General features: G+C 42.0%; 2 protein-coding genes across 21 annotated transcripts; one reads left to right on the forward strand and one right to left on the reverse strand.

The window, feature by feature from the left end:
• Nucleotides 1-10850: 10850 nt before the first annotated feature.
• LOC125712292 (uncharacterized) lies at nt 10851-23821 on the reverse strand. 20 transcript variants are annotated; one of them, XM_048982208.1, is made up of 7 exons: nt 23755-23821; nt 14756-14929; nt 13473-13593; nt 13359-13434; nt 13207-13244; nt 13131-13168; nt 10851-13092 (listed from the first exon to the last, which is right to left on the reverse strand). In XM_048982208.1, exons 2-7 carry the CDS (start codon nt 14827-14829, stop codon nt 12453-12455), a joined length of 987 nt encoding a protein of 328 aa, XP_048838165.1. In that variant the 5' UTR covers nt 14830-14929; nt 23755-23821; the 3' UTR covers nt 10851-12452. The 20 variants fall into 20 exon arrangements, 3 of the variants coding, with proteins under 3 accessions (XP_048838165.1, XP_048838164.1, XP_048838163.1); XM_048982207.1 differs by lacking the exon at nt 23755-23821 and adding an exon at nt 15662-19977; XR_007383242.1 differs by having other exon boundaries at nt 10863-13092; nt 13321-13434; nt 13473-20221; nt 21524-23818.
• linc.pou2af1 (lnc RNA pou2af1) lies at nt 20014-25185 on the forward strand. Its single transcript, XM_048982249.1, has 5 exons — nt 20014-20154; nt 22319-22416; nt 23185-23233; nt 23976-24211; nt 24555-25185. The coding sequence occupies exons 1-5, from the start codon at nt 20148-20150 to the stop codon at nt 24870-24872; spliced, it is 708 nt and encodes a 235-aa protein (XP_048838206.1). The 5' UTR covers nt 20014-20147; the 3' UTR covers nt 24873-25185.
• The last annotated feature ends 549 nt before the right edge of the window (nt 25186-25734 follow it).

Below are 25734 nucleotides of genomic sequence, written 5' to 3' on the forward strand. Positions count from 1 at the left end.
AATTTTGACTTAAGTTAGAGTTCTGAGATAGAAAGTCAGAATTCTTTTATGTCACAGTTCTGACTTTTTATCTTGGAATTCTAACTTAATAAGTAAGAATTCTGAAATAAAAAGTCAGAGTTCTGAGACAAACAGTCAGAATTCCGACTTAATAAGTCAGAATTCTGAGACAAATGGGTTTTTTTTCCCTCTGGGTGACGGAAACAGGCTTCCATAAAGTTTTCAGGCACGCCCACAAGCCACCTACAATTTTAAATTCCGGAAGGGATTTTGTTGCCACTCTAAATGGCGGGTCGTTATATCAACTAGTGTCTAAAGTATGTAACAAACAAACATGCTTTATTTGCCATTTGCACAAGTACAGGAACATTGGAATGCGTTTTCACTGACCCCATCTAGCTCTCCATGCCTTGGGGGGGGTTAGTTAACATGCAGCACATCTGGAACTCAGGTTTAAGTGCCTTGCTGAAGGGCCTACAGATATGTGACCTTTCTGCCAAGGCTGAGGCTCAAAGCAGCAGTCTTCTGATCACAGGCACAGGAACTTAACCCACTGAGCCACTCACTGCTTAGTGCCACAGCGTTCTGCACAATCACAAAAAGGGGGACGTTTCTCATTCAAGATTCTAGATTGTTATTTGTTCAATGCATGAATGGACAGGCATAGCAGCCGTTACTCCAGAATGGGCAAAATAACACAAATACTAAAATATACATATATTGACATATTATATAAAAGCTATATGAAACGTAATGATAAAAAGTCGAAAGGAAGTGCAGTATTTAATTTACTGTACTTCAGCTCTAGCAGTGATGACTTAAGCTTTGAACTTCCACTATATGGCAATTTTACCAAAAACATCAGTGTCACCAATATAAAGCAGGTCCAGTTCTTTTATTGCTATACAACCTGCTATCATCTCCTACCAGCTGCCGGGGGGCTGGATTCATCAGAGGAAATCTGTGTGAACCTGTGTGTGTGAACCCTATATCATACTATGAGGTAAAACACCAAGGACATTTGCAAGGGAAATATCTTTCGGCAGACAGGACAAACTCTTACATGGCAAAAAATCTCATTGAATAGCAATGTTTACACTCCTCCCCCAATCAAATAAAACCCACGTCTATAGAAGCTTAACCATATAGGTGAAAGGGATATGCTGAAAGAGAATAATGAATAAACTAACTATATATGCTTTGTAAAAAGTAAAATGGTGTATAATGCAGTTAAATTGCCTATTTTCTCCCTCTGGGTGTTAAAACAGTAAATCCTTCAGACTTTTGCTTGTCTGCATTTTGATATGTTTCAGATTCATTTTTAAATGGATTCAATTCATATTTTATAATCAATCCACACACAGTGCTCCATAATGACAAAACAAAAATAGGTTTTTGGAGTGATCTGTTAATTTATTAAAAATAAAAAAAAGTAAATATCCCATTTACATAAGTATTCAGACCCTTTGTTATGACACTTGTCACTGAACTTCTACTTCTATCACTGTTTTTTGAGACAGTTCTAAAACTTGATTGGGGTTGACCTTGTGCCAAACTGAATTAATTAAACGTAATTAGGAAATGTTCACACCTGACTATACAAGGCCTCACGGGTATGTCAGAATGAAAACCAAACCATGACGTCAAGGACAGGATAGTGTCAAAACACAGATTGGCGGAAGGATACAAAAAAATTGTTCGGCATTAAAAGTTTCGAAGTGCACAGTAACCTCCATCATCCTGAAATGGAAGAGGTCTGGAACCACCAACAGTCTTCTTAGATCTGCTCATCCATGCCAACTGAGTAATGAGGGACAGCGAGCCGTGGTCAGGCAGGTAACCAAGAACCCAATGGTCACTATGAATGAGATTCAGGGATCCTTTGTGGAGATGGAGAACTTTACAGAAGGACACCCATCAATGCAGCGCTCCACCAATAAGGCCTTGGTGGTTGAATGGCCAGACGGAAGTCATTTCTCACTAAAAGGCACATGACAGTCTTCTGGGTGTTTGCCAAACGGCAGTTTAAGGACTCCCAGACCACGAGAAGCAAAACCGTCTGGTCTGATTAAACACAGATTGAACTATTTGGCCACAATTCCTAAAGGAGTGTGTGGAGGAAAGTAGGCATTGAGCATCATCTCATTAATACCATCCCTACAGTCGAACACAGTAGTGGCAGCATCCTGTGGTGAGGATGAAACAGGGAATGGGAGACTAGTCTGGATAGAGATAGAGATGGATGCAGGAAAATAGAGAACAATCTTAAATTGATTTTGATTCACATCAAAATGTGAAATGATTCACATTTCAACAGGACAATGGTCCAAAGCATACCACCAAGAAAACAAAAGAATGACTGCAAAAAAACTCTGTGAAAGTCCTGGATTGGCCCAGCCAGGGTCCAGGCCCGAATACAAAAGAGCATCTCTGGACAGGCCGGAAAATGGTTGTGCACCAATGCTTCCCATCCAACCTGACTGAGCTTGGGTGATTCTGCCAAGAAGACTGGTTGAAACTTCCAAAGGACATTGCTGAAATTGCTGCCAAACGTGCTGTAACCAAGTACTAAGGTACTAAGGGTCTGGATAATTATGTAAGTAGGATATTTTAGTTATTTTATTTTAAATAAATTAACAAAACACTCCAAAGGCCTGATTCTGCTTTGTCATTATGGAGTATTGTGTGTAGATAATTAATTAAAAAAATTAACAGAATCCATTTCAAAATGAGTCTGAAATTTGAAATCCAGAATTGAGCAGATCTGAAAACTCCGTATGAACTCTAACGACAAGAAAAAAGAACCCTAACTGTAACAGACCAGAAGAAAAAACAACAGGTGCAACACTGTAGGTTCCAGTATAAAAACAACAAACAATAAATATGCCATAATGATTTATGTTTATACATGATCTACTGTTAATATGAAGTATTTTCGAATGAACAACTGAGCGAGTAGATCTCATTTTCAAATCCACAGGTCAGTGTTTACTCTATTAACTGTAGTATGAGCAAATACTAATAAAGTACAATATAATTTGAATACGTTCCAAAAAACGGAAATGCAGTTAAATAATAACTTCATTGGAAGACGCAACAGAGACAATTGTAGATGATCTAAGCTGGCAATTTGGTAAATTGCCTCAAGGACTGACGAACTGTCCAGCCTCTTTTCAGAGGACTATGGAGAAAGTAATGTGAGGCATAAATCTCCAGAAGGTAATTGCATTTCTGGATGATTTGATCATTTTTTTCGAGTACGTTGGAGGAGCATGAGGGTAATGAGAGTCTAACCCTAACCCTAACCCTAACCCTAACCCTAACCCTAAAACGTATCTCAGATTTTGGCCTCAGATTATCTCTATCCAAATTTTTCCAAACCTCGGTAAAATATTCATGTTATTTCACAGCACGGTATTCAACCTGACCCTGATAAAGTCTCGGCCATTTGAGAGTGGCCTTGGGCTCAGACGGTCAGAGACCTTAGGTCTATCCTGGGGTTTTCAGGTTATTGCCGTAGGTTTGAGGCCTTGGGCTCGGACGGTCAGAGACCTTAGGTCTTTCCTGGGGTTTTCAGGTTATTGCCGTACGTTTGAGGCCTTGGGCTCGGACGGTCAGAGACCATAGGTCTATCCTGGGGTTTTCAGGTTATTGCCGTAGGTTTGAGGCCTTGGGCATGAACGGTCAGAGACCATAGGTCTATCCTGGGGTTTTCATGTTATTATCGTAGGTTTGAGGCCTTGGGCTCGGACGGTCAGAGACCTTAGGTCTATCCTGGGGTTTTCAGGTTATTGCCGTAGGTTTGAGGCCTTGGGCTCGGACGGTCAGAGACCTTAGGTCTATCCTGGGGTTTTCAGGTTATTGCCGTAGGTTTGAGGCCTTGGGCTCGGACGGTCAGAGACCTTAGGTCTATCCTGGGGTTTTCAGGTTATTGCCGTAGGTTTGAGGCCTTGGGCTCGGACGGTCAGAGACCTTAGGTCTATCCTGGGGTTTTCAGGTTATTGCCGTAGGTTTGAGGCCTTGGGCTCGGACGGTCAGAGACCGTAGGTCTATCCTGGGGTTTTCATGTTATTATCGTAGGTTTGAGGCCTTGGGCTCAGATGGTCAGAGACCTTAGGTCTATCCTGGGGTTTTCAGGTTATTGCCGTAGGTTTGAGGCCTTGGGCTCGGACGGTCAGAGACCTTAGGTCTATCCTGGGGTTTTCAGGTTATTGCCATAGGTTTGAGGCCTTGGGCTCGGACGGTCAGAGACCATAGGTCTATCCTGGGGTTTTCATGTTATTATCGTAGGTTTGAGGCCTTGGGCTCGGACGGTCAGAGACCTTAGGTCTTTCCTGGGGTTTTCAGGTTATTGCCGTAGGTTTGAGGCCTTGGGCTCGGACGGTCAGAGACCTTAGGTCTATCCTGGGGTTTTCATGTTATTATCGTAGGTTTGAGGCCTTGGGCTCGGACGGTCAGAGACCTTAGGTCTATCCTGGGGTTTTCAGGTTATTGCCGTAGGTTTGAGGCCTTGGGCTCGGACGGTCAGAGACCTTAGGTCAGTGGGGGGTCGCAGGTGGGACTGGGGGGTAGGGGGGTGGCCTTGGTTGACTTTGTCTTGCACATACAAGAATGGGCGCATAAGTGGTTGAGCGATATCATTATTATTACTGCTTTTTAAAGTAACTCATAGATATAGGAATTGAAATATACGTGTATATGTGTATGGTCCCGGCTGTAGAGTCAATGCTCTGTGACGACACTGCGGTTCCAGCGGACCTGGAAGAGCCAGTATTATGGCCTGGTCAGCCTACAATGCCTGGCTTTTCCAGTGAAGATTGGCAGACGTTGCAGGGAGAAGACACTAGTCTGGCACGTGTTATACAGCTTTTGACTCAGGGTTCCCACACAGTAGACAAAACGTGTGAGCAACCAGACGTACTTTGGTGCACAATCACGTAGGTGATCAGCTTGTTGTGCCTCAGAGCCAAAGAGAGAGAGCGTTTAGGGGTGTACATGATGAAGTGGGAAATGGCGAGGGCTCGATTTTATTGGCCTAAAATGATGAGGTAAATAGAAGCAAAGTGTAGGGCATGTGAACGATGTGTGAGACGCAAAAGCAAAGTGCGAAAGGCAGCTGATCTCGTGAATATCAGGGTCAGAGGCCCTCTTCAGCTGCTCTGTATGGATTTCTTGTCCTTGGAATCTGATTCAAAAGACACAAGGTGCATCTTAGTAATAACTGATCATTTCGCCAAGTCTGCCCAAGCACACCCAACTCGAGATCAAACAGCTAGAACGGTGCCGGCATTACTGTGGGAGAATTTCATTTGCTATTTTGGATTTCCACGTCGTTTACGTAGTGGCCAAGGGGCATGCTTTGAGGCAGAGGTGATAGCAGAATTGTGTAAGTTAGCCGGCATTGTTAAATCACGCACTACACCTTTCCATCCCAGGGGCAACCCAGTAGAAACTTTTAACCGGACTCTACTTGCTTTATTAGGGACATTGGAGGACAAGAAAAAAGAAGAATGGAGGAAATATGTAAGGCCGTTGGTGCTCGCCTATAATTGCACTAATAATGATGTTACGGGTGAGGTGCCGTTTCTTCTAATGAGCGGAAGACAACCCCGACTCCCAATTGATTTATGCTCTGGGGTCATAACCCTGAAACACACTTGCACTATGTGCTTGACCCTAAGAGCACACTTAAAAAGTGTATAATTTGGCCTCAAAGAATGCAGAAAACTGAGCAAAAAACGGTGGGATTCTAAAATAACGGCTATGCCGTTAGATGTTGGAGATAGGGGCCTTGTTAGGAACTTGGGCCTTCGAAAGAAACATAAAATGTCGGACAGGCGGGAATCTGCTGTACATGTAGTGTTGAAACAGCCTGACCAAGACATTCCTGTGTCTGTGGTCAAGCCTGAGGGAGGAGAAGGTAGAGAGCGAGTTCTCCACAGAGATATGCTGCTCCCATGTGGGATTTTGAATGTGGATCTAGGATCGGGGGACAGTGCAGACTCCGAACTGGTTCCACTTACTCAGATTTCCGCAAGAGGCAATGATGAGTCTGGGCTAGAGTTTCATGCCTATGTAACGTTATGAATGTACTTTTCTTTTAATTAAACCGTTTTGCCGTTTGTCTAGTTATATGATTTGGACCTGGAAATTGCGCTAGTTTTCATTTTAAGTGAAAGCGTAATTTTTGGTAATATTGCGACAGCTCAGGGAAATCCATGCTCTGCGTCTTTACGCTTTGTGGAGACGGGCGAATTGTTTTATAAGTCGCAGGGAAAAAGCTGAACAGTGCCACGGACATTTTCCTCTTCCTTGTTACCAACATCTGCCTCCCTTGCTAGGACGAACCCAGCGACCAACCAGCCATGCTGCCATTCCATCTCTCCCTTCCCCGTAATGAAGCACGAAAGGAAAAAAAATGCCAACTTCCATTTTTTTTCCTTGTCATTTTTCTCAGGAGGGACATGCAGGGTTTCATATTGAATACAAAACATAATCAACTGCACTGCACTCGCACTTTTATTGATTTTAAATCTCACCAAATCTCAGGGACCATCCCGAAGATGTAAAAGTAAATCTAAATAAAAGACCCATCACTGGGAAACATAAAATTGACCCTTATTTTCACTATTTCTTTTCCCCAAACCCTGAAGATCTTAATTTAGGGAAATACTAGGTGTCGTATCACTGTGATTTAACTGAAAACTTGGCCAAACAACTCTCTATAAGGCAGATTATTGATGGGGAGCACTGCTACTTAAGTCTATGTGTGAGTGTCTGTGTGTCTGTGTCTGTCTGTGCGTGTGTCTGTGAGTGTCTGGGAGTGGGTATGCCTATCCATATGGGGACACAATGTCCCCATAATGTGATAAATATCTGTTTTTTTCCCTTATGGGGACTGGTTTCCTGGTCCCCATAAGGGAAAACTCTATTTTATCAGTGACTGCTATGAAAAAACTAAAAATGCAAAAAATGTATTTTGCTTGGTTACTTACGGTTATGGTTAGGGCAGGGTGGGGGTTAAGGTTGTCATAATTAGCGTTAGCATTTTTCCCATCGAAGTGAATGAGCAGGCCCCATAAGGATAGGTATACCCTACGTGTGTGTGTGTGTGTGTCTGTGTGTGTGTGTGTGTGTGTGGAGCTTTACACATTTCCCATCTGTTTATTGGCATCTCTAAATTGCCCACAAAGTATAATCTCATGTGTGCTCTGAGACTGACTGGTAACCCATGGTACACTATGATCACGATGCTGCTTCTCTGGGCGTGCTAGGGAGAGATGTCGCTCTCACTCCGGGCATGCTGGGGGCGAGGTATCTCTCTCACTCCGGGCATGCTGGGGGCGAGGTATGTCTCTCACTCCGGGCATGCTGGGGGCGAGGTATCTCTCTCACTCCGGGCATGCTGGGGGCGAGGTATCTCTCTCACTCCGGGCATGCTGGGGGCGAGGTATCTCTCTCACTCCGGGCATGCTGGGGGCGAGGTATCTCTCTCACTCCGGGCATGCTGGGGGCGAGGTATGTCTCTCACTCCGGGCATGCTGGGGGCGAGGTATCTCTCTCACTCTGGGTGTGCTGGGGTGAATTGTCTCTCTCTCTCACCCAGGCGTGTTAGGGCGAGGTATCTCTCCCACTCTGGGTGTGCTGGGGGCGAGGTATCTCTCTCACTCTGGGTGTGCTGGGGTAAGTTGTCTCTCTCTCTCACCCAGGCGTGTTAGGGCGAGGTATCTCTCCCACTCTGGGTGTGCTGGGGTGACTTGTCTCTCTCTCTCACCCAGGCGTGTTAGGGCGAGGTATCTCTCCCACTCTAGGTGTGCTGGGGTGACTTGTCTCTCTCTCTCACCCAGGCGTGTTAGGGCGAGGTATCACTCCCACTCTGGGTGTGCTGGGGTGACTTGTCTCTCTCTCTCACCCAGGCGTGTTAGGGCGAGGTATCACTCCCACTCTGGGTGTGCTGGGGTGACTTGTCTCTCTCTCACCCAGGCGTGTTAGGGCGAGGTATCACTCCCACTCTGGGTGTGCTTGGGGGAGGCATCTCTCTTGCTCACCCCAAACATGCTGGGAGATATTTTCTCACTCTGCACCTATGACTGAAGAAACTGTCCAGACATCTTTATTTGTGACACAACTGTGTCACATTGGTTCCACACTGTAAAACACCACATGCAAAAATTGCTTCCTGAACAATAATTTCCATCTAAATTTATAAAATATAAAATACATTTGTGTCGTTTGAACACCACTCTTTCAATTACTGTTAAAAAGCTCAAGGTACCTTTGGACACAAGTGAAATGTTTTAATTCTAATTTAATATTTTAATTAAAATGTTTTAATTTAATTAATTGATCCTAGAGGGAAATTCTACAACATTCACAATGAAAAACTGAAATAATACACTAAACTGATTGCGCAGTCCTGTGTTTTAACATCACCTGAATGGAGCCATTATAGGCTTCTGTGTTTGGTGAATGATGATAATTATTGAGGTCAGTAATGGACATTATCCAATGCCTGCTAAGCAAATGGACCCACAAATAAAAGCTTTTTCTGCCCCTAATACTGCTGGCACTGTCTGGTGATTAATGCTACTTAATGAATCTTCTTTTGTAATATTTTGACTAACCAATTGTACCCTCCAGATTCGTAAATGAGGTTTTATTTGAAATCATTTGGTTTAAAATGTCAATATGTACGTGTGAGAGACGACGCTGAGCACCCAGATTGAAATGCAGGCCGGATGTTTTCAGTTTGAAGTTTGTGTTCTTGGGATGCAGGAAAAAAACTTTATCTGCTCCTCTATCTATGGTAAGACTCTTCTAATGCTTTCTGTCATGATTTTTAGGTGCAGTTTCTAACAGTAATCGACAAACATATAGCAAAGATCAGTTTCAAGATTTTTGGTGGATTCTATTTTTTACAAATTACATTAAATAAATTACATATTTTTTACAAACATATTTTAATAATTTTCTTTCCACAGTTTATAGTGTAATTAGCCCAGAATATCCTTAAATATCCTTGCACTTTATCATGAACTCTGCTTCTCAGTCTTTTTTATTATGATGCCAGTTGGTAAGTTGAAGACGAAGCATTAATATGTTCCGAATAATTATCGCTGTATTCAGAGCTGGCGTTGAGTTTGAGGGAGGGGAGTTTTATGACTGTATGCCTCAGTCTCAGTCTGTTCCTTCACTCACGGCTCTCTTAGCTCACCTGTCACCTGTTCTTTTCCCCATTTATTTCCTTCTGTTTTTCCCCTCCTTTCATTCATTCTGCCTTTTATATTTTTTTCTTTCAGAATGCAGACATGACCAGAACATCATTTGCGGTCTGCCAGTTGCAGTCTGTTGCTTCCGAACCAGGCATGTATTTACATTTTAACTTTTTATTCTAATGATTCATGAGCCACTTAATCCAAAAGCAAAAAAACAGTCCATGTGAGGTTATGCCTACCTTTTGTGCATGTCCACGGCAGGAAATAAAGAGTAAAGGTAAACATCAGAGCAGAGGCAGGGCCAGGCTAAAGCCGAGGAAAGAAGCCTGTGAATTAATTCACAGTGCAAAGGGGAACAATCGGCGTCCCCAGGAATGGCTTTGCGGTGGGTACACTCACCCGTCTGGTCTGGGCAGGCCGGCTATGCAAAGACAGCAGAGAGCTCACCTGCTCGGCGGCCCCATCGCTGCCTGCGGGGAGCCAGACAAATGCACCATTGTCCCCTCAGATGTATCAGAAACCTGTTATTCAGCCCCCCTCCCCAACCTGCATAAACAAGGGCCCGATTCAGCCCACCAGCTGTCAGTCCTGCGCAGACACGGGTGCCAGCGCAAGGCGGGTGAGGGGGTGACACTTCCATTTGAGATTCCTGCAGTAGACATGCCAGGTGGACAGCAGTAGACATGCCAGGCGGACAGCAGTCACTGGGGGAGCGACAGGCCTGTATCTGTCCAGCACTGGTCAGCATTATATTGTGTTTGAAATGCCATGAGGATTCCATGGCCCAATACTGGATACAGGGCTGAATGATGGATAAATGGATGTTATGAGGAGTGACGAAGACAGCAAATACCTCTGAAAGAAAACGTCAAAATAACTAAAAAGCCCATAATCAAGCATTCTGATTAATATCGGGTTAAAACTCATTAAATTAATCCAAAGCCAATCATTAAGTGTACTTAGACAGGACTGGCAGACAGCCTGTCTGTCATTTTGAATAATATGTTACATTTGTGTTTCAGCTTTATGTTATCGCTCCACCTGTATGTTGTGTGTATGTGTGTCATGGTTGGAAAGATACTTTTTATTCAATTGGAATAATATTAACCAATATTCAAAAAATATCAACATAAAGCAAACAATGGGCTTATCGGACCTTGAACTGTGAAGGATGGATGTCACTGACACATTCATACAGGACTGTACTTAATAGCTTCTTTGACATGGGTCACTTTTCACCTCATTTTACCTGTTCGCTCTCATGTTAACTCTGTACACAGTTAAAACACCTAATTAGTCAAAATGCTGTAACCAAACTACAGGGGCATATAGGTCTGAATCATATTAAAAGCTGTTAGACCAACAGTAACATTATATTGTCATCACAAAAATATAACATAAATGATATAACTAATCCAATTTTATTAATGAGCCTGGAAAGTGGAAAAGGCCATGGTGGATTGTATGTGGGAATGCAGATGTGCTGTGTAAACAGTATGGAGAACTGAGGGTGGGAGGTGTAAACCTGAATGGGACATACACAAAGGCCGTACAGGGCTCTGTCTAAATAAACAGCCCTTTAACTGGGACCCCCCCCCCCCCACCACCCACCCCCCGACTGCACATTCAGCCGCATCAAGCCCAGACATGGCACAGACTCTTCAGGAGATTGCTGTCAGAAGTGAGAGCCTGGTCAAACACAAAAGGTAACAAATAATGCCGCGGCAATAGCAAATGTTACACTCTGCACTTCTATACTGTTGCATCTCATTTATATTATCAGGATTAAACCATTACGGAAAATATTTATTGTATATATAAAGTATATATTGCTACCATAGGTAACGAGTCAAAACAAATTTAACTGCATACACCCTCTCCATTGAGTGTTGACACGTTCCTTTACATAACATCTATTACAGCAGCTGCTCATAACCACGGGTTTATTTCGACACCGTGCAATAACATGGAAATTCCTGAAAGTAGCTCCAAGCAAAATGCTGCAACTGAAGAAGGATAAAATGAAACCTGAGATAACATGAAACGATAACTTGCGTTATTCCTCTAAGTCGGATGTGTTACACACAATCTGCCAGAATTTAGCAACGTAATTCAATGCCATCACTAAAGGAAGATGTGTTATGTATTCGTCTATTTGCCTGGAAAACTGGACTGATAGGTCAGTTATTGGGCTGATAATAAGTGCCAGTAACAAGGGGGAAGACGTGGCAGTGCTGGTGCATAGTGGATCAGCCCCAAATTCTGCACTGGGTTCACACTTACCTGAGACACTGAAATATTACTCTGCTATGATGACTCACTGTCCCAAAGGTGTTTTACACTGCATGAAGCTGGATCTCTAACTGAAAAAAAATCACCAGTCCTCAAATCTGAAAAGGGTAATAGATTTTCGGGCAGCGATAAGATCATCATTAAGTGCTGTGATTCAGCCGGGTGAATGAAGGGGAGCTTATGAAGCCTCTCAGGTGGGTGTGAGCAGGTCTCACATGCAAAGGCAGCGTCAGAAACGCAGCGTCCTTTCAGCCCTCTGCTCCACCACAGTCACATGCAGCTGCCCTCCACTGACAGCAACACGGTTACAACACGGTTGTCAAAGCAACGGTACTGCCAGCCAGAAATAAACAATGAAAAATTCCTGATAAAGATTATCTAAAAGTGACCTCACATTCTAAGGAAAATGAACAAGACCTGCGGTAATAATGGCAGTTAGGAAAACAAGATTAAAAAAAAAAAACAGAACTGAACTTTCAAGACCGTCACACCATGTGGTTTGCATGCATTGACACTGTGACCAAAGAGTTACTGAGGGATTGTGGGAAAATGTGTTCATTTCGTTGTGTCTGTAGGCAATGTGAGAGCAAGGAGCAGCTGTGCCATTTGAAAGCCCTGTTGGCTCCCATGCCTTCTTTTCCAGTTGACTGCTTTTCATAAAAATTAAGATTGTAACAGCGAGCAATAAGGTGGACATGTGTCCCAGGCCAGAGGGCCGACGTTTGCCTGGACCCAAGCCAGGCCTGGCCCCAGGTCTGTTGTCAAGGCCATTGCCAGGAAACAGCCACTAATCATTTGACCCCAGCTGCCGCTGTGCGCAGAGCAGCACCGCACAGACAGCTCCGCAGCCCAGTGCCAGGTGCAGCTCCCAAGAGGCCTCCTAAGGTTATACTCATCAACAAACAGAGAGCAGAGATTAGCAAACACTGGGGGGGCAGCTGGGATTTAAAACTCAACTTTCTCTTCTGCTACAATAGTGCTACAGATAGCACAGACTATGGACCCGAAAAAGGGGATCAAATGAAAAAATGATTTGTCCAAAAATGGCAGTGTCAGCAATGTCATGCAGGTGGGGGAAGTGTGGCTTTGTTTAAGGTGTTTGCTGTGCCTGCCACCGAGCAAAGGGGCAGGTGCCAGCTTGAAGGGCAGAGCTAAAGTATCCGGAGGACCCGCCACCACGTCTTCATTCAGCTGATCGCCTGCTTCAGACACTGCTGCCACCTCGCCATGCATTCCGTCCTGAACACACAACTCGCTCATGGCCGAGAAGATGGAGAAAGCAACAGCAGTAATGTTTTTCAGTTCCTTATTGAGCTGTCCCGGATGTGTTTCAGAGGTTAGGTTAGGGTTAGGGCACATGACAGGTCCTGCGGTCTCCCAGACACTGAGAATGGCGTTAAATGTCCTGCGCTCTCCCAGATGCTGAGAATGACCTGAAATGTCCTGCGCTCTCCCAGATGCTGAGAATGACCTGAAATGTCCTGCGGTCTCCCAGATGCTGAGAATGACCTGAAATGTCCTGCGGTCTCCCAGATGCTGAGAATGACCTGAAATGTCCTGCGGTCTCCCAGATGCTGAGAATGACCTGAAATGTCCTGCGCTCTCCCAGATGCTGAGAATGACCTGAAATGTCCTGCGGTCTCCCAGATGCTGAGAATGACCTGAAATGTCCTGCGGTCTCCGAGATGCTGAGAATGACCTGAAATGTCCTGCGGTCTCCCAGATGCTGAGAATGACCTGAAATGTCCTGCGCTCTCCCAGATGCTGAGAATGACCTGAAATGTCCTGCGTTCTCCCAGATGCTGAGAATGACCTGAAATGTCCTGCGGTCTCCGAGATGCTGAGAATGACCTGAAATGTCCTGCGGTCTCCCAGATGCTGAGAATGACCTGAAATGTCCTGCGGTCTCCCAGATGCTGAGAATGACCTGAAATGTCCTGCGGTCTCCGAGATGCTAAGAATGACCTGAAATGTCCTGCGGTCTCCCAGATGCTGAGAATGACCTGAAATGTCCTGCGGTCTCCCAGAGCAACTCCAAAATGGTGAGGCTTGTAGGATGTTCATGATCAGCAGGAATGAGAACCTACTGGGATGGAAAAACCTTGACTCACCAAAAGGGGGTTGGGTGGCCAAGACTCGTCAGTGTGGGATGGGAATGAAGGCCCCCCCCTTTGGTATGAACCAGTTTAAGGGCACAAATGGCAGATAATTTCTATGATGGATGTGGCAGTAATGTGCCATCAAGCCCTGCTCTGTAAGGGGCTACTTAGCAGCAGGCCGGTCAGTGTGTCCATGTGGACCCCTGTGCACCGGAGAAGGCACCTGCAATGGGCACGTGAACAACAGAACTGGACCATGGAGCAATGGAAGGAGGTGGCCTGCCGCAAAATTTTCTGTTCCCTGGATGGCCAAGTATGTAAGCATCTGGGATTTACTGGACTGACACACGGCTACTTAGCTTTGTACACAACAGGGTTCTAAGTCCTATGTGCCGTGACACATCACTCCCGTAACCATCCTTAAAATGACCTATGATTCACAGCATAGTAGCCTTTCTGTTGGTTTGTACCCCATAGCATAGGCTTACTCTGATCTCACATTGAGAAGTCTTTGACCACCAAACTTGTTTCTGATTTGTTGTCGTTGATTTAGGGGTGGGGGTTCAAGGGGCAGGGCCCCATACTAGGCCAAAGATATTGATGAATGCTAATATCAATATACACAGGCCACAGGGTAGACAGATAGACATTTCTATGTTCCAGAGAACAGCATGAAAAAAAATAGAACCTGTATGGACCACTACCCCCCCCTCCATTACCCATTTAAAAAAAAACATAAGAATAATGCTATGGATTTTGGTACTTCAATGCTTTATTTGGATCCAATGTGAATTCAAGGTTCCGAGGGGATTTATTTTAAATATTTCAGTCTCGGGTTAGTGTGTTTTATTTAAATCTGTTTTAAATGCAACACCATGAAAGATTACTCCTCAGTACACATGTAATTCATTGCATGCAAAAGAATTTCATGCCTGTACATGATTTTTTTTTTCCTGACGATAATGGAAACACCGTGTGGGAAAAAGAGCTTTAGACAACTTGGTGTTACACAAGGCAAATATATTTCATCACACAGTGTACTGGGCAAAGATTAGTGTAAACGTTTTTTGTTTAGATCTGATAGCAACACAATAAAACAATAAAGTAATTAAAGAACAAAAAAGCTAAAGTAAGAATCTTACAACAAACCTGCAGGGCATCCGATCGTAAAAGATACTGCATGTAAACGGCAGAGCTTGAGGGGACAGGTCTGTCATTGCCATACGACTGGCTGTGACTGAAGAAACACCTCCGTTTGCTTCTTGCGGGGGGCGCAGGAGACCTTACACTGCACCAGCCATCTTAGGAGACCTTAAACAGTAGCTAAGGGCAGATGAAAAGCAAGTGATTCATGCTGTAAAACATGCAAATTATAAAGCATGTAATATGTCCACAGGATCCAATGTTTAAAAATCCAGTTGTCTGCCTTTAATATATACATGTCATTCTTACAAGATTGAAATCCATAATGACAGTTTCTCATGACAATGTAAAGTTGATCATAATTATGACAAAACAGTACAGTGAGGAGTCAAAAGCAAACAGGAAAAACAAGAAACTACCAGCAAGTGACAATGCAGGACAACAGAACTACTGTTCCTAATTTACATCACTGATACTGACACCAATACATACAGTAAACTGGTTAAATTTGCAGACGACACCAAGGTAGGTGGTGTAGCAGATGCTAAATTAGCAGCACAGAGGCTACAACGGGATCTTGATTTAATTAACGACTGGGCTGATACCTGGCAGATTAAATTTAACATAGATAAATGTAAAGAAATCCATGCAGGGAGCAGAAATATAAAGTACAGATATTTTATGGGTTCCACAGAAATAAAGGTAGCTGATTATGAGAAAAACCTTGGTGTGTATGTTGATGCTTTCATGTCCCACTCTCGCCAGTGTGGAGAAGCAATTAAAAAGGCCAATAGGATGTTGGGTTACATCTCTAGGTGTGTGGCATTTAAGTCAAGGGAGGTGATGCTGCGATTATATAATTCCTTGGTAAGACCCCACCTAGAATATTGTGTGCAGGTTTGGTCACCATACCTTAAGAAGGACATTGCTGCCTTGGAAAAGGTGCAACGTAGGGCGACGAGAATGAATCCTGGTCTTAGAGGAATGTCTTATGAGTAGAGGTTAGCTGAGCTGAATCTGTTTAGCCTCGAGCAAAGGAGACTAAGGGGGGACATGATCCAGGTATATAAGATTCTAACAGGTCTGGATGCTGTTCATTCAAATGGCTACTTTAATATTAGGTTTAAATACTAGAACTCGTGGCCATAAGTGGAAATTAGGGGGAGAATATTTTAAAATGAATTTGAGGAAGTATGTCTTTACACAGCGTGTAGTTAGAGTATGGAATAGTCTTCCTGTTAGTGTAGCGCAAGCCAAAACCCTGGGTTCCTTTAAATAAGAGCTAGATAAGATTTTAATAACTCAGAGCTATTAGTTGAGATCTCCCCAAAAGAGCTTGATGGGCCGAATGGCCTCCTCTCATTTGTAAATTTCTTTTGTTCTTAACTAGGATAACTAGCTTAGTCACACACACAGTAACATCACACAAACTCTCATACAATGTTGAACTGGGGAAATGAACTAAAGCGGGAACTTAAATACACAACCAAAGCTAAGCTAACGAGGACGCAGGCGAGAAGCATTAACCAGAGAACCAATCACGGGGAAGACTAGGTAACAGGCAACAAATGGAACTAATGAAGAGGAAATCACAGGAGTAGGGAACTCAACATCCATCCATCTATCCATTTTCCAAACCGCTTATCCTACTGGGTCGCAGGGGGTCCGGAGCCTATCCCTATGGGTACGAGGCAGGGAACAACCCAGGATGGGGGGCCAGCCCATCACAGGGCACACTCACACACCATTCACTCACACATGCACACCTACAACTCCAATTAGCCTATTATCAATTAATTGTTTTTGGACTGTGGGGGGAAACCGGAGTACCCGGAGGAAACCCCACGACGACACGGGGAGAACATGCAAACTCCACACACATGTGACTCAGGCGGAGACTCGAACCCGAGTCCCAGAGGTGAGAGGCAACAGTGCTAACCACTGCACCACCATCCCACCCCCGGGAACTTAACATACAACTAGAAAACACTATTCTAACACTAGTGGCCTGTACTACGAAGTGGGGTTACTGGCGGATTTAAGGTACCACAGTTTAAATGGACTTACATTTTGCCCAGACTCCCATAAATCCCTTAAAAAGTTACCCCGATAAGCCAGTAATGCTATGGATGGGAGGACTATGACAGAAACTAAACACTGGGAAAAGCAAAAAGCAAACTATAAAAAGCCAAAACACACAAGGGTAAAGGATACAACTGCAGAGGGGGAAGGCAGAACGGTCAGCAATACCTGCTGTCAGGTACCTTGTGTCTCGTAAAACATGGTTTATGTGGATTAAACAGTATTTTCAGTCCATGAAATGATTCAGGCGTCATGACCATGATAAAATATTCACTGTGAAATATTCACAAATACTTTTAGGTTTAGGCTATATGAATTATAAAGATTAGCCATTTTTAGGTAATTCAGTCTATTTTCGTTAATCAGTTGTCTTTCATCTTTGCAGTAAGTAAACTGGGCGCCCTGTTTACACACGCCGTTACAGTCAGGGACAGTCCCAGCCCTGACCATGGCAGAACCGCCCGACCCGTGAGCTGGGCTCCTAACCCACCAAAGTGCTCCAAGGGGTGCTAGATCTGTGACGTAACTCAGCGCTCTGACCCCAAAGTTCACTTTCTGTACGTGCGTGTGTGTGTGTGTGTGTGCGTGCGTGCGTGTGTGTGTGTGCGTGTGTGTGTGTGTGTGTGTGTGCGTGTGTGTGCGCGTGTCTGTGTTTTGTATAAATTACATTGTGGGGACCCAATGTTCCCACAATGTAATAAAACCTGATGCTTTTTACCTTGTGGGATTTTTTCTCTGGTCCCCACATGGGAAGGACTCAATTTTATAAAAATCCTTGAATACAATCAAAAAACTAAAAATTTAGTTTTCTATTTTGTGTGGTTACTTTTGGTTATGGTTCTGATTCAGGTCGAGAGCTGTACACTAGATGGCGCAGCAATTCAAGTACAACACGGGTCGCGACTTTAGAAAAAGTATTACACTTTGACCAATAAATTATAGCATAATGTAATAACATCATAAAATGACAGACACGTGGACGTCTATGGTCGGTCAGCAGGAGTACGTTGTTCGATCAGCATGAGGTACTGATGGGACCAAAAGTTTTCAAGTCAGCCTCGCGCATTTTCTCTATAATTCACCAATGACATACAAATCTGCGTCAAACGTGAAATTTAAAGCAGCCAAACAGTAGCACACGATGGCTAACGGTCGAATTAGAGAAAACGTTGTTATGAAACACAGAAATATTAACTTTTTGGGTTCATTGTCACTGCGCTCTTTCCAAAGACAGTTCACTGTTTTAGTGTAAATATAGTGTATTTTCGTATAAATACGGTTTAACGCAAGAGCCTGCTTCTGGTGAATGATTATACTTTACCATATTTTGACTTAATATAAAAACATGACTTGTATCTTGCCCAATCTTTATATTTACGAACTGACTTTATCTGCAAAGTATGTGTTTACATAAATGGTTAAATATATCACACATTAATTAATTAATTAACAGTTATTCTAACAATAGATTTTAGGATATTGAGATAATACCACTAAAAACTGGTGACCGGTTTCGTTTAAAAACGTCTATACGTACGCGTAAAACAAATACGCATGGATAAGTATGCATGCAGCTAACTTATTATTACGTTCCATTATCCTGTTCTGTTCATTATTTTAACTACTTACACCATCATTAACTAATTCTAATAGAATAATACTGCAACTCTGTCTTTACAACATTGATTACAAAAATGTATATGGCATTGTGTAATTAATACAGATGAATGATATGAAAAAAACGTTTTAATTTGTTGTTCATGGAAGGAAGAAAAATAGGTGTGGCAATCTGGAATATCCCTGTGATTGGTTATAAATTATAAAAAAGAAAAAAGAATAACGAGTGGAAAACAATATGAAACATGGAGATGTATCACAAAACCGGAATTGGGTACCACTAGTACCGTCATTTACTATAGCCTAAAATGTTTATATGAAATAAGTGTAAGGACTTAGAAGACCAATTCCAAATATGATTTAGTCGTTTTCAGCGTTTCTATGTGTGTAGGCATGAGTGCTTGAAGGGAGACAAAGAGATGGGGTGTTTTGTCAGATAAAGGTTGATTGCATCCTCACGTAACATCATAAAATTATGCAATAATAATATTAATAATGTGGTTTCGTGTTCAATTTCGTTTACACGTGAGTAAGGTCAAAACACAGTGCAACCTGAAACAGGGTACTTCGGCTACAAATCGAAAAAACCAAGTACAATTATATCTTTTTGGTGACGAAAGATACTTGTTTATTTTTAAAGGGGTTACCGATCACCAGCATTTTGTTTTGGGGGAAAGTAAATGAAAGCCATTTTGAAGTCGGTTTTAAAGATTATTACGATGTTACTCGTACTGAATCATACTGAAATAAAGTACAATGTTGCATCAAAGCGCTTAATTTGTGTCTGATTAGCATCTATAATTTCCATTTTTGATATAGACCTCCCTTAAGTAGATTTTAATTGGCTAAATTCATTGGCCTTGCAGTTAATTGATATACTTCTACCGGAATTACGAATGTCCTTATTTATATTCAGACATTCTACTTGTACATTGCCCATTAGCTTTAACCACAAATCAAAACAATGACAAGTTCTAATTGTCATATTTATATGGGGTAAGTGCAGGTAGATAATGTTGGATACATCCAGTAATGGTCTCGGGCCACAGCCAGTGATGGCATGGCTGCTGCCATATGCCACGCCCACAACCTCAGTGTTCTTTTAAATATTGTCAAAAATGGTGGCAAACATCTATGAAAATGATTATTTGTTATAACTGCCAGTTGTAAAACATGTTAAAGACATCGTGCGTCATGTTTTGAGCTATTAAGATGTAGCTTTTGATTCTGACAGCGAAATAGTGCTTTGTCTTGGGGACAAACCACATCGATATTAAAAGGTATATAAAATGTTTAAAATGTCCGTTTATTTTGAGTCTGGCAGCAAAATATCACTATATTCTATTAAAGGGGGTCTTATTTAAAGCATTAATATAGTATGTATCACTAAAAGAACACTCTTTTTGTGAAGCCTTTGAATATTCAAATTGAAAGTATCGCGCAATCATTGATTGTCAAATCATTGAGTTCTAGAGGTTTTAAATAGTAGGCATGGAGAGAGAAATACTCAAACTAATATATCCCTAGCTATAATTCAATATTATTGTATGTCCTCGACCAGGTCTAAGACTTTTGTGTTGAGAGTTAGTGCGACTTTTGTAATTATTTCATTCTAGCCCATATAATTGAGCCAGAGCTGACTGACTGAAGAGGCTCACAGCAACACTTGTTTCAGAGATTTTCACTTCCTTCAGCCAACATGTCTGGTGAGTTTATAACCATTTTAATTCCTTGAGATTCTTCGTCTTTTCAGTCTTTTATTTTGAAATATACCTGAAAAATATGAAGGAGAAAAATGCAAGTCACTATCAAAAGTATATGAAGAACAAAAGCAGTGCAATAGAAATAGTATGACAAACAACTGGGAACAAAAACTATTACCTCCAAGTAAAGAGGAAATCTAATGTTGATTATTCGATTATGCTGGCGAACTGCAGATTATCATCGATAAACTAGCCTTATATGTAAATACAGAGATTTCAGACATGTTCGATGCATTCAATGGATGCAAGTACCATATCACGTGCATTACTTTTACGAGTAAGTGTCTAAGAAAAAAAAAAACCTTGCTACAACTATTGGCCATATTGTAACTTTGCAACTTGCAGATGTTACTGTTCATTTTTATTCGCTTATTTCAAATGCAAAAGCAGAGTAGTGACTCCTACCATTAATTTTCGCTAGACGTAGCCTATAGTAACGACTTTACAGTTTATTGGTGTTATTACTGTTTTATGCAGGTATCGGATATTGGTAAAGTAAATGTACAACAGTTATTTTAAAACAAGAAAGAAAAGTAAAGCATGCACGCATGTAGGCAATTTTTAAAGCGGCAGTTCGAATGGGGCGTATCGTATTCCTTTCCTGTAGCTTTACTATTTGCCATATTTAAGGGCAAAAATATACCGGAATCTTAATATATGAATATTTATCAAGGACGGGTCTAGAAGTTTTCGCTTAATCAGTACACCTCGGAAGCTTTTGTTGGCAACGTATCGCCTTTAAAACCACTTTGCCGGTAGTGTATCAGCTAAGGGGCACGTAGGTGTCTTAATCGGTTTAACCATTGTGTGGCGTGGTTTCGGGAGAACCTTTATTTACATGATGGCGAATCGCCGTGTTAATGCCCGATGACATGGAGGGGGGGTGAATTTAAAAACAAAAAAATGCGACATTCTTTATTCACTCGGCCAGTATTGACCGTATTTCAAATTTAACTTTGCATGTTTTTGATCGTTGTTTTAATAGCCTACCTTTGTATCTCATTTTCGTTCATATACATATTTATAGGCTACATATCACACCGAATTATACGTAGACGTACAGGTTGTAGACAGAAAGTTTGTTTTATTTTTCGTAATTTAAAAAAATCGGGATTTCGGTTAGGTTAATCTGAGACCTGTGGTTCAATGATTGCGTTTGCTCCCGTATTCAGTTCAAAGGAGACTAACTTTCCTCGAAATGCGCTTTGCTGGAACATGCAGGGCAAATACAACTTGCGAGAAGAGCGCAAACCTCTGTCTACATTCAGTTATTCTTTACATGTATATTGGTTCTATACAAAACTTTACTTACTTGAGAGCACAGAAGAATGTCGCACGATCGATGATCTACAACGCAACTTTTCATATTCCCTCTACTGTTCGTCCTTCGGGTCTTTGTCAAAGTATTAAAAATCCTATTCTTTTGTTACTTTACGATCTGTTTCGGGACTTTGGAGACATGATAAAAAAACGTAGGCCTATGATCACGTTCATCTTTTTTTTTTAATTCTCAAAATTCGTGTTTGCAAATTTAAAACGCTTATGAGTGTATTTTACGCGTCTTAACCCGCATTTAAAATGGCCGAAAACGCGTCTCCCCGCTTCCAGCAGTAATGCGCCATTCACATCTGTAATTCGAAACGCTAACCCGTTCGTTGCCATACGCCGGAGAACGATTACGATGCAGTAATCAAGCTCAAATTACACTCCGTTGGACTCCATACAACCACCGTTTGGGGGGGGGGCTATTTGTAATAAACTTGAAAATAAAACATTCTTTTAAGTTTGTGTGATTTATACTGTATGGTTGAAAACCACTCCGTGCTCATTACACACGCCGGATTAACCTTTGTATCCATACAGGTTACGTGGCTATACTTACCTGCACATGTTGTTTGGCTACTGAAACCGCCTAGCGGTTTAACTTTAATTGACAGCTCTTTTAGATTTCCACCGTGGACTCCAAAATGTTTAGCACAAGCAGGCTACAAGAACTAAACGGGAGGTTACATCACTTTTATATTGCAATCAAGAGAAGGCGTGGGTGTTGCCGCGTAGATGGGCATATACAGGCTTTGGTAACATCCGATTAACTCTCCCGGCACAGATAAACCGAAGGTGTACCAGGGTGTCCGAGTGAAGGCCACCGTGAGAGAACTGCTGCAGAAGCAGAGAGCCCGACAGGCTGCTGTTAAAAGCACAACGGTAAGACCCATCCCGATAAATCAACGCATTGGGAGCGGTAGGACTGATGTTATACAAATACCACTGAGAGAATATTTCCTTTATCTGGGTTTTACACTGCCCCCCCCCCCAAATAAATAAATAAGTTAGATAAAAATCCCAGACGACAAATCAATAAAAATAACAAAAAGCGTATCTAACTCAGTAACACCTTCGTCGCATAAGTCACTCAATATCTCTCTATTGTTGTACAACATAGCAGCTGTGGACCTGTTTGTGTAGCACATGAGTTTATGGGTCTCTATACAAGGAGAATCTGCACAGTTAAGCCCTATCCCCATATAAAACAGAAATGTAAATGTATTAATTAAGCTGTTGAGTCTACGGACTAACCATCAACCAGTTACCAGAAACATGCATGACAAATCTCATCATACTGACTATTAAAAAACTCCCGAAAATATTTTACATAATAATAGTAATAATAATAATAACAGGGGCGTGGTGTGTGACGGGCAAAAAGTTAATCGTTTCACATGCTTAGTACATGCAGGCCTTGATGTGAGGTTCATAAATGCGGTGAGGTTAATAAATAGCGTGTACACTACATCTAAAAATAATCGATTATAAAGTGCTTTGTCGAGAGTAACGATCAGTTTTTGGCGAAAAGAATATATAGGCCTAATTTTGGGGGGAAACTTAATGGTGAGGTTTAATAATTCGTATTCTCTCTGTCTCTCCTATGCCTCTTCTTTCCTTTCTATTTTTTCTCTCTCCCTCACTCCTCAGATATCCCAGAACTTCACGGTCCAGGATGACTGTGCCACACCTATTCCTGGTAAGATTTAAATAATCTGACAACGTTATTTTAAATTACTCAAGAACAAGCCAAAACGTTTAAGCTCAAAAGAAGCCAAACACGCCAGCATGGCGTCACCTTATCTTTGCAAGGCGTATGTAAAGACTGCATATTGAATAAAATGTTCAATTGAACGCCTGTGTTCTTAGTCATTACCTTCAAATCACTTACTTGTTGTAAACAGAGTTACACAGCGCATATAGGCTACACGAGAAGAAATCCCTTCAAAAACCTATTGCTGTAACCATTCAACTGTACAAACGCTGAAAGCATATCAGTGTGTGAGAAGGTATACGTCGTATTACAAAACTGTACCAGCTTAGGTTAGCCAATCTGGCTACTACTTAAATTCCCCAAAGGGCGGAGTGCAACACACTATCTATGCAAATCGCCTAACAATGCCACACTAACATAACAGTAGGCTTAAACAAATAAACACAGATAGATTTAGACCGTTATAAAATCGGTTTCATAGAAGTTATGTCCAAACTAAAACTTACATTGAGTGCCAACGACCTTCACGCAGAATACTCGGATTACAGAAACAATTGAAATACTCGGGTCCCCATTCGCGCAGTGTATTCTGCCCCTTTTATAAACTTGCATTTAAATGTGATTTAACTGTTGGCTAGGGCTCCCATGACATCACTTCTGAAGTATTTACTAATTTAAATGTCTTCTGCTTATTCATCCACTTCATATACCTTATTCACTTTCCCAGCCCATCATTTTGACGTGTGTTCGGGAAACTCTATTCCGGATGCCAGTTACCAGACGTCCCCTTACATCGACAACTTTTGCGACATTCCTATGGAGACTTCAACATTTGACAATCAGTATCCTAACGTCATGTTTCCGCAAGACAGTTTCAACAGCATTCTGCCTGCAGACTCTTCCGTGCAGCACTGGGCTCATGGACATTTTCTGTCGACTTCTGACTATCACATCAATGGAATGGTACGCTGCTGCAGTACAGTTTTTCTCTCTATGTGATTTGTCAGCTTTAAATACTAATTACTGCGAAGAGATCGTAGGGGAAAGCTCGGATTTTGTATCCTTGAACACAGTCTCGCGTGCTGACCTGCTTGCATTATCTGTATGTTTTTTTGTCGTAACGTACATTGCTAGTTAATCGGCAGTTTGACATTTGAGAAGCAGATTTGTGAAATGCACTTAAAAAAGAAATGTGATGCTCTTGATTAGACTCCGTTACAGTGAGCAAACTGCACTGCACGATTATGTATCTGTAGTCTTTAATGCTTTATTTTCGTTGTGACCCACTTTCATTTTACTCTTCCAGGTTCCAAGCGCAATTCCCGACTCACTGTCGCTCAATCTTCCCAGCCCAGATTACAACAGTTTCTCACCCCCCGATTCCTACTCCTCCTCTTCCTCGTGCTACAGCTCTCCTTCTCGGATGGACTCGAATTATGGTTTCGTTGCAGAGAATTACCATTACCAACACTGCAGCCTGCAGCGCTGCTATTGCCTGTCTCATTGGTCGGGTCCCCAAGACAGCCCGATGAACCCGGAGTACGCCTCGGACTGCTTGTACACAGCAATGGACCAGAGCTACTTCAGAAGGGATGTGCGCAGCTCAGAAATGTGCTACCTTTAAAATGAAATCTCCAGAGCAAGAGCAAGTTGGTTTTATGCAACTAGCTCGCTACAACTTACTGTCTGTTACCAGCATCACGTGTGTCTTTACATCGGCTTTTTCAGTCTTTGAGGCCCTAATGTTCCAAACCACTTCCACGCTTTTAACCTGTCACTAAACTGAACCAGCGAATGGACGTGCGATTGAAGCGCATGTGTGTTGTGTTGTTTTGGTGCTTGGTGCTGAGCAGTGACGGGAAAAAAATCATTTTCCATGCTTCCAGTTACGAACAAATTACAGTTACGTAAACAATAAAGATGTATATATTTCTTAATGATGTAGTGTTTTCTTAAATTTTCACTTACATGTTTTTGTTTTTAAAAGTAAGCTACTGATTCCCAAATGACATATAGTCAAAATCACTTAAATGAAAGAAATGAACAATTAAAGTCCACTTAAAAACTGATAACAATCGCTCTTTTCTAAATGCATGCGAAATTTCCTGCAGTTATTGCATTGATGGAATAGTAGGCGACACTCCAGCAAACACTTTAGTCACACACGTAGATTTAAATTAAAAATATACAAGCATTCTGTTAAAGGATTTCCACGTGCAAGAACAGGATGCAAGAAAGTTGGTCAAGTGAAAATAAACTAAAATCGCCTTCAGCATATAATACACGTTTGTTATGCTACGAAAGTCATTCAGTGACAAAGTTTGATTCAGGAAAAATAGCCTAGAATATTAGTGCGCTGTGTTTTTATCAATCTATAAGGCTTAAAAACGACAATACAATCATTAGTGAAGCAGAAATCGCCGCGTCTTTTTTCCGTATTTAATACGATATAGATGAAAAGAGCCATTTAAATCTTGTAGGATTTG

This window comes from Brienomyrus brachyistius, chromosome 17 (genome assembly GCF_023856365.1).
Source record: "Brienomyrus brachyistius isolate T26 chromosome 17, BBRACH_0.4, whole genome shotgun sequence".
Classification (NCBI taxonomy): Eukaryota; Metazoa; Chordata; class Actinopteri; order Osteoglossiformes; family Mormyridae; genus Brienomyrus; species Brienomyrus brachyistius.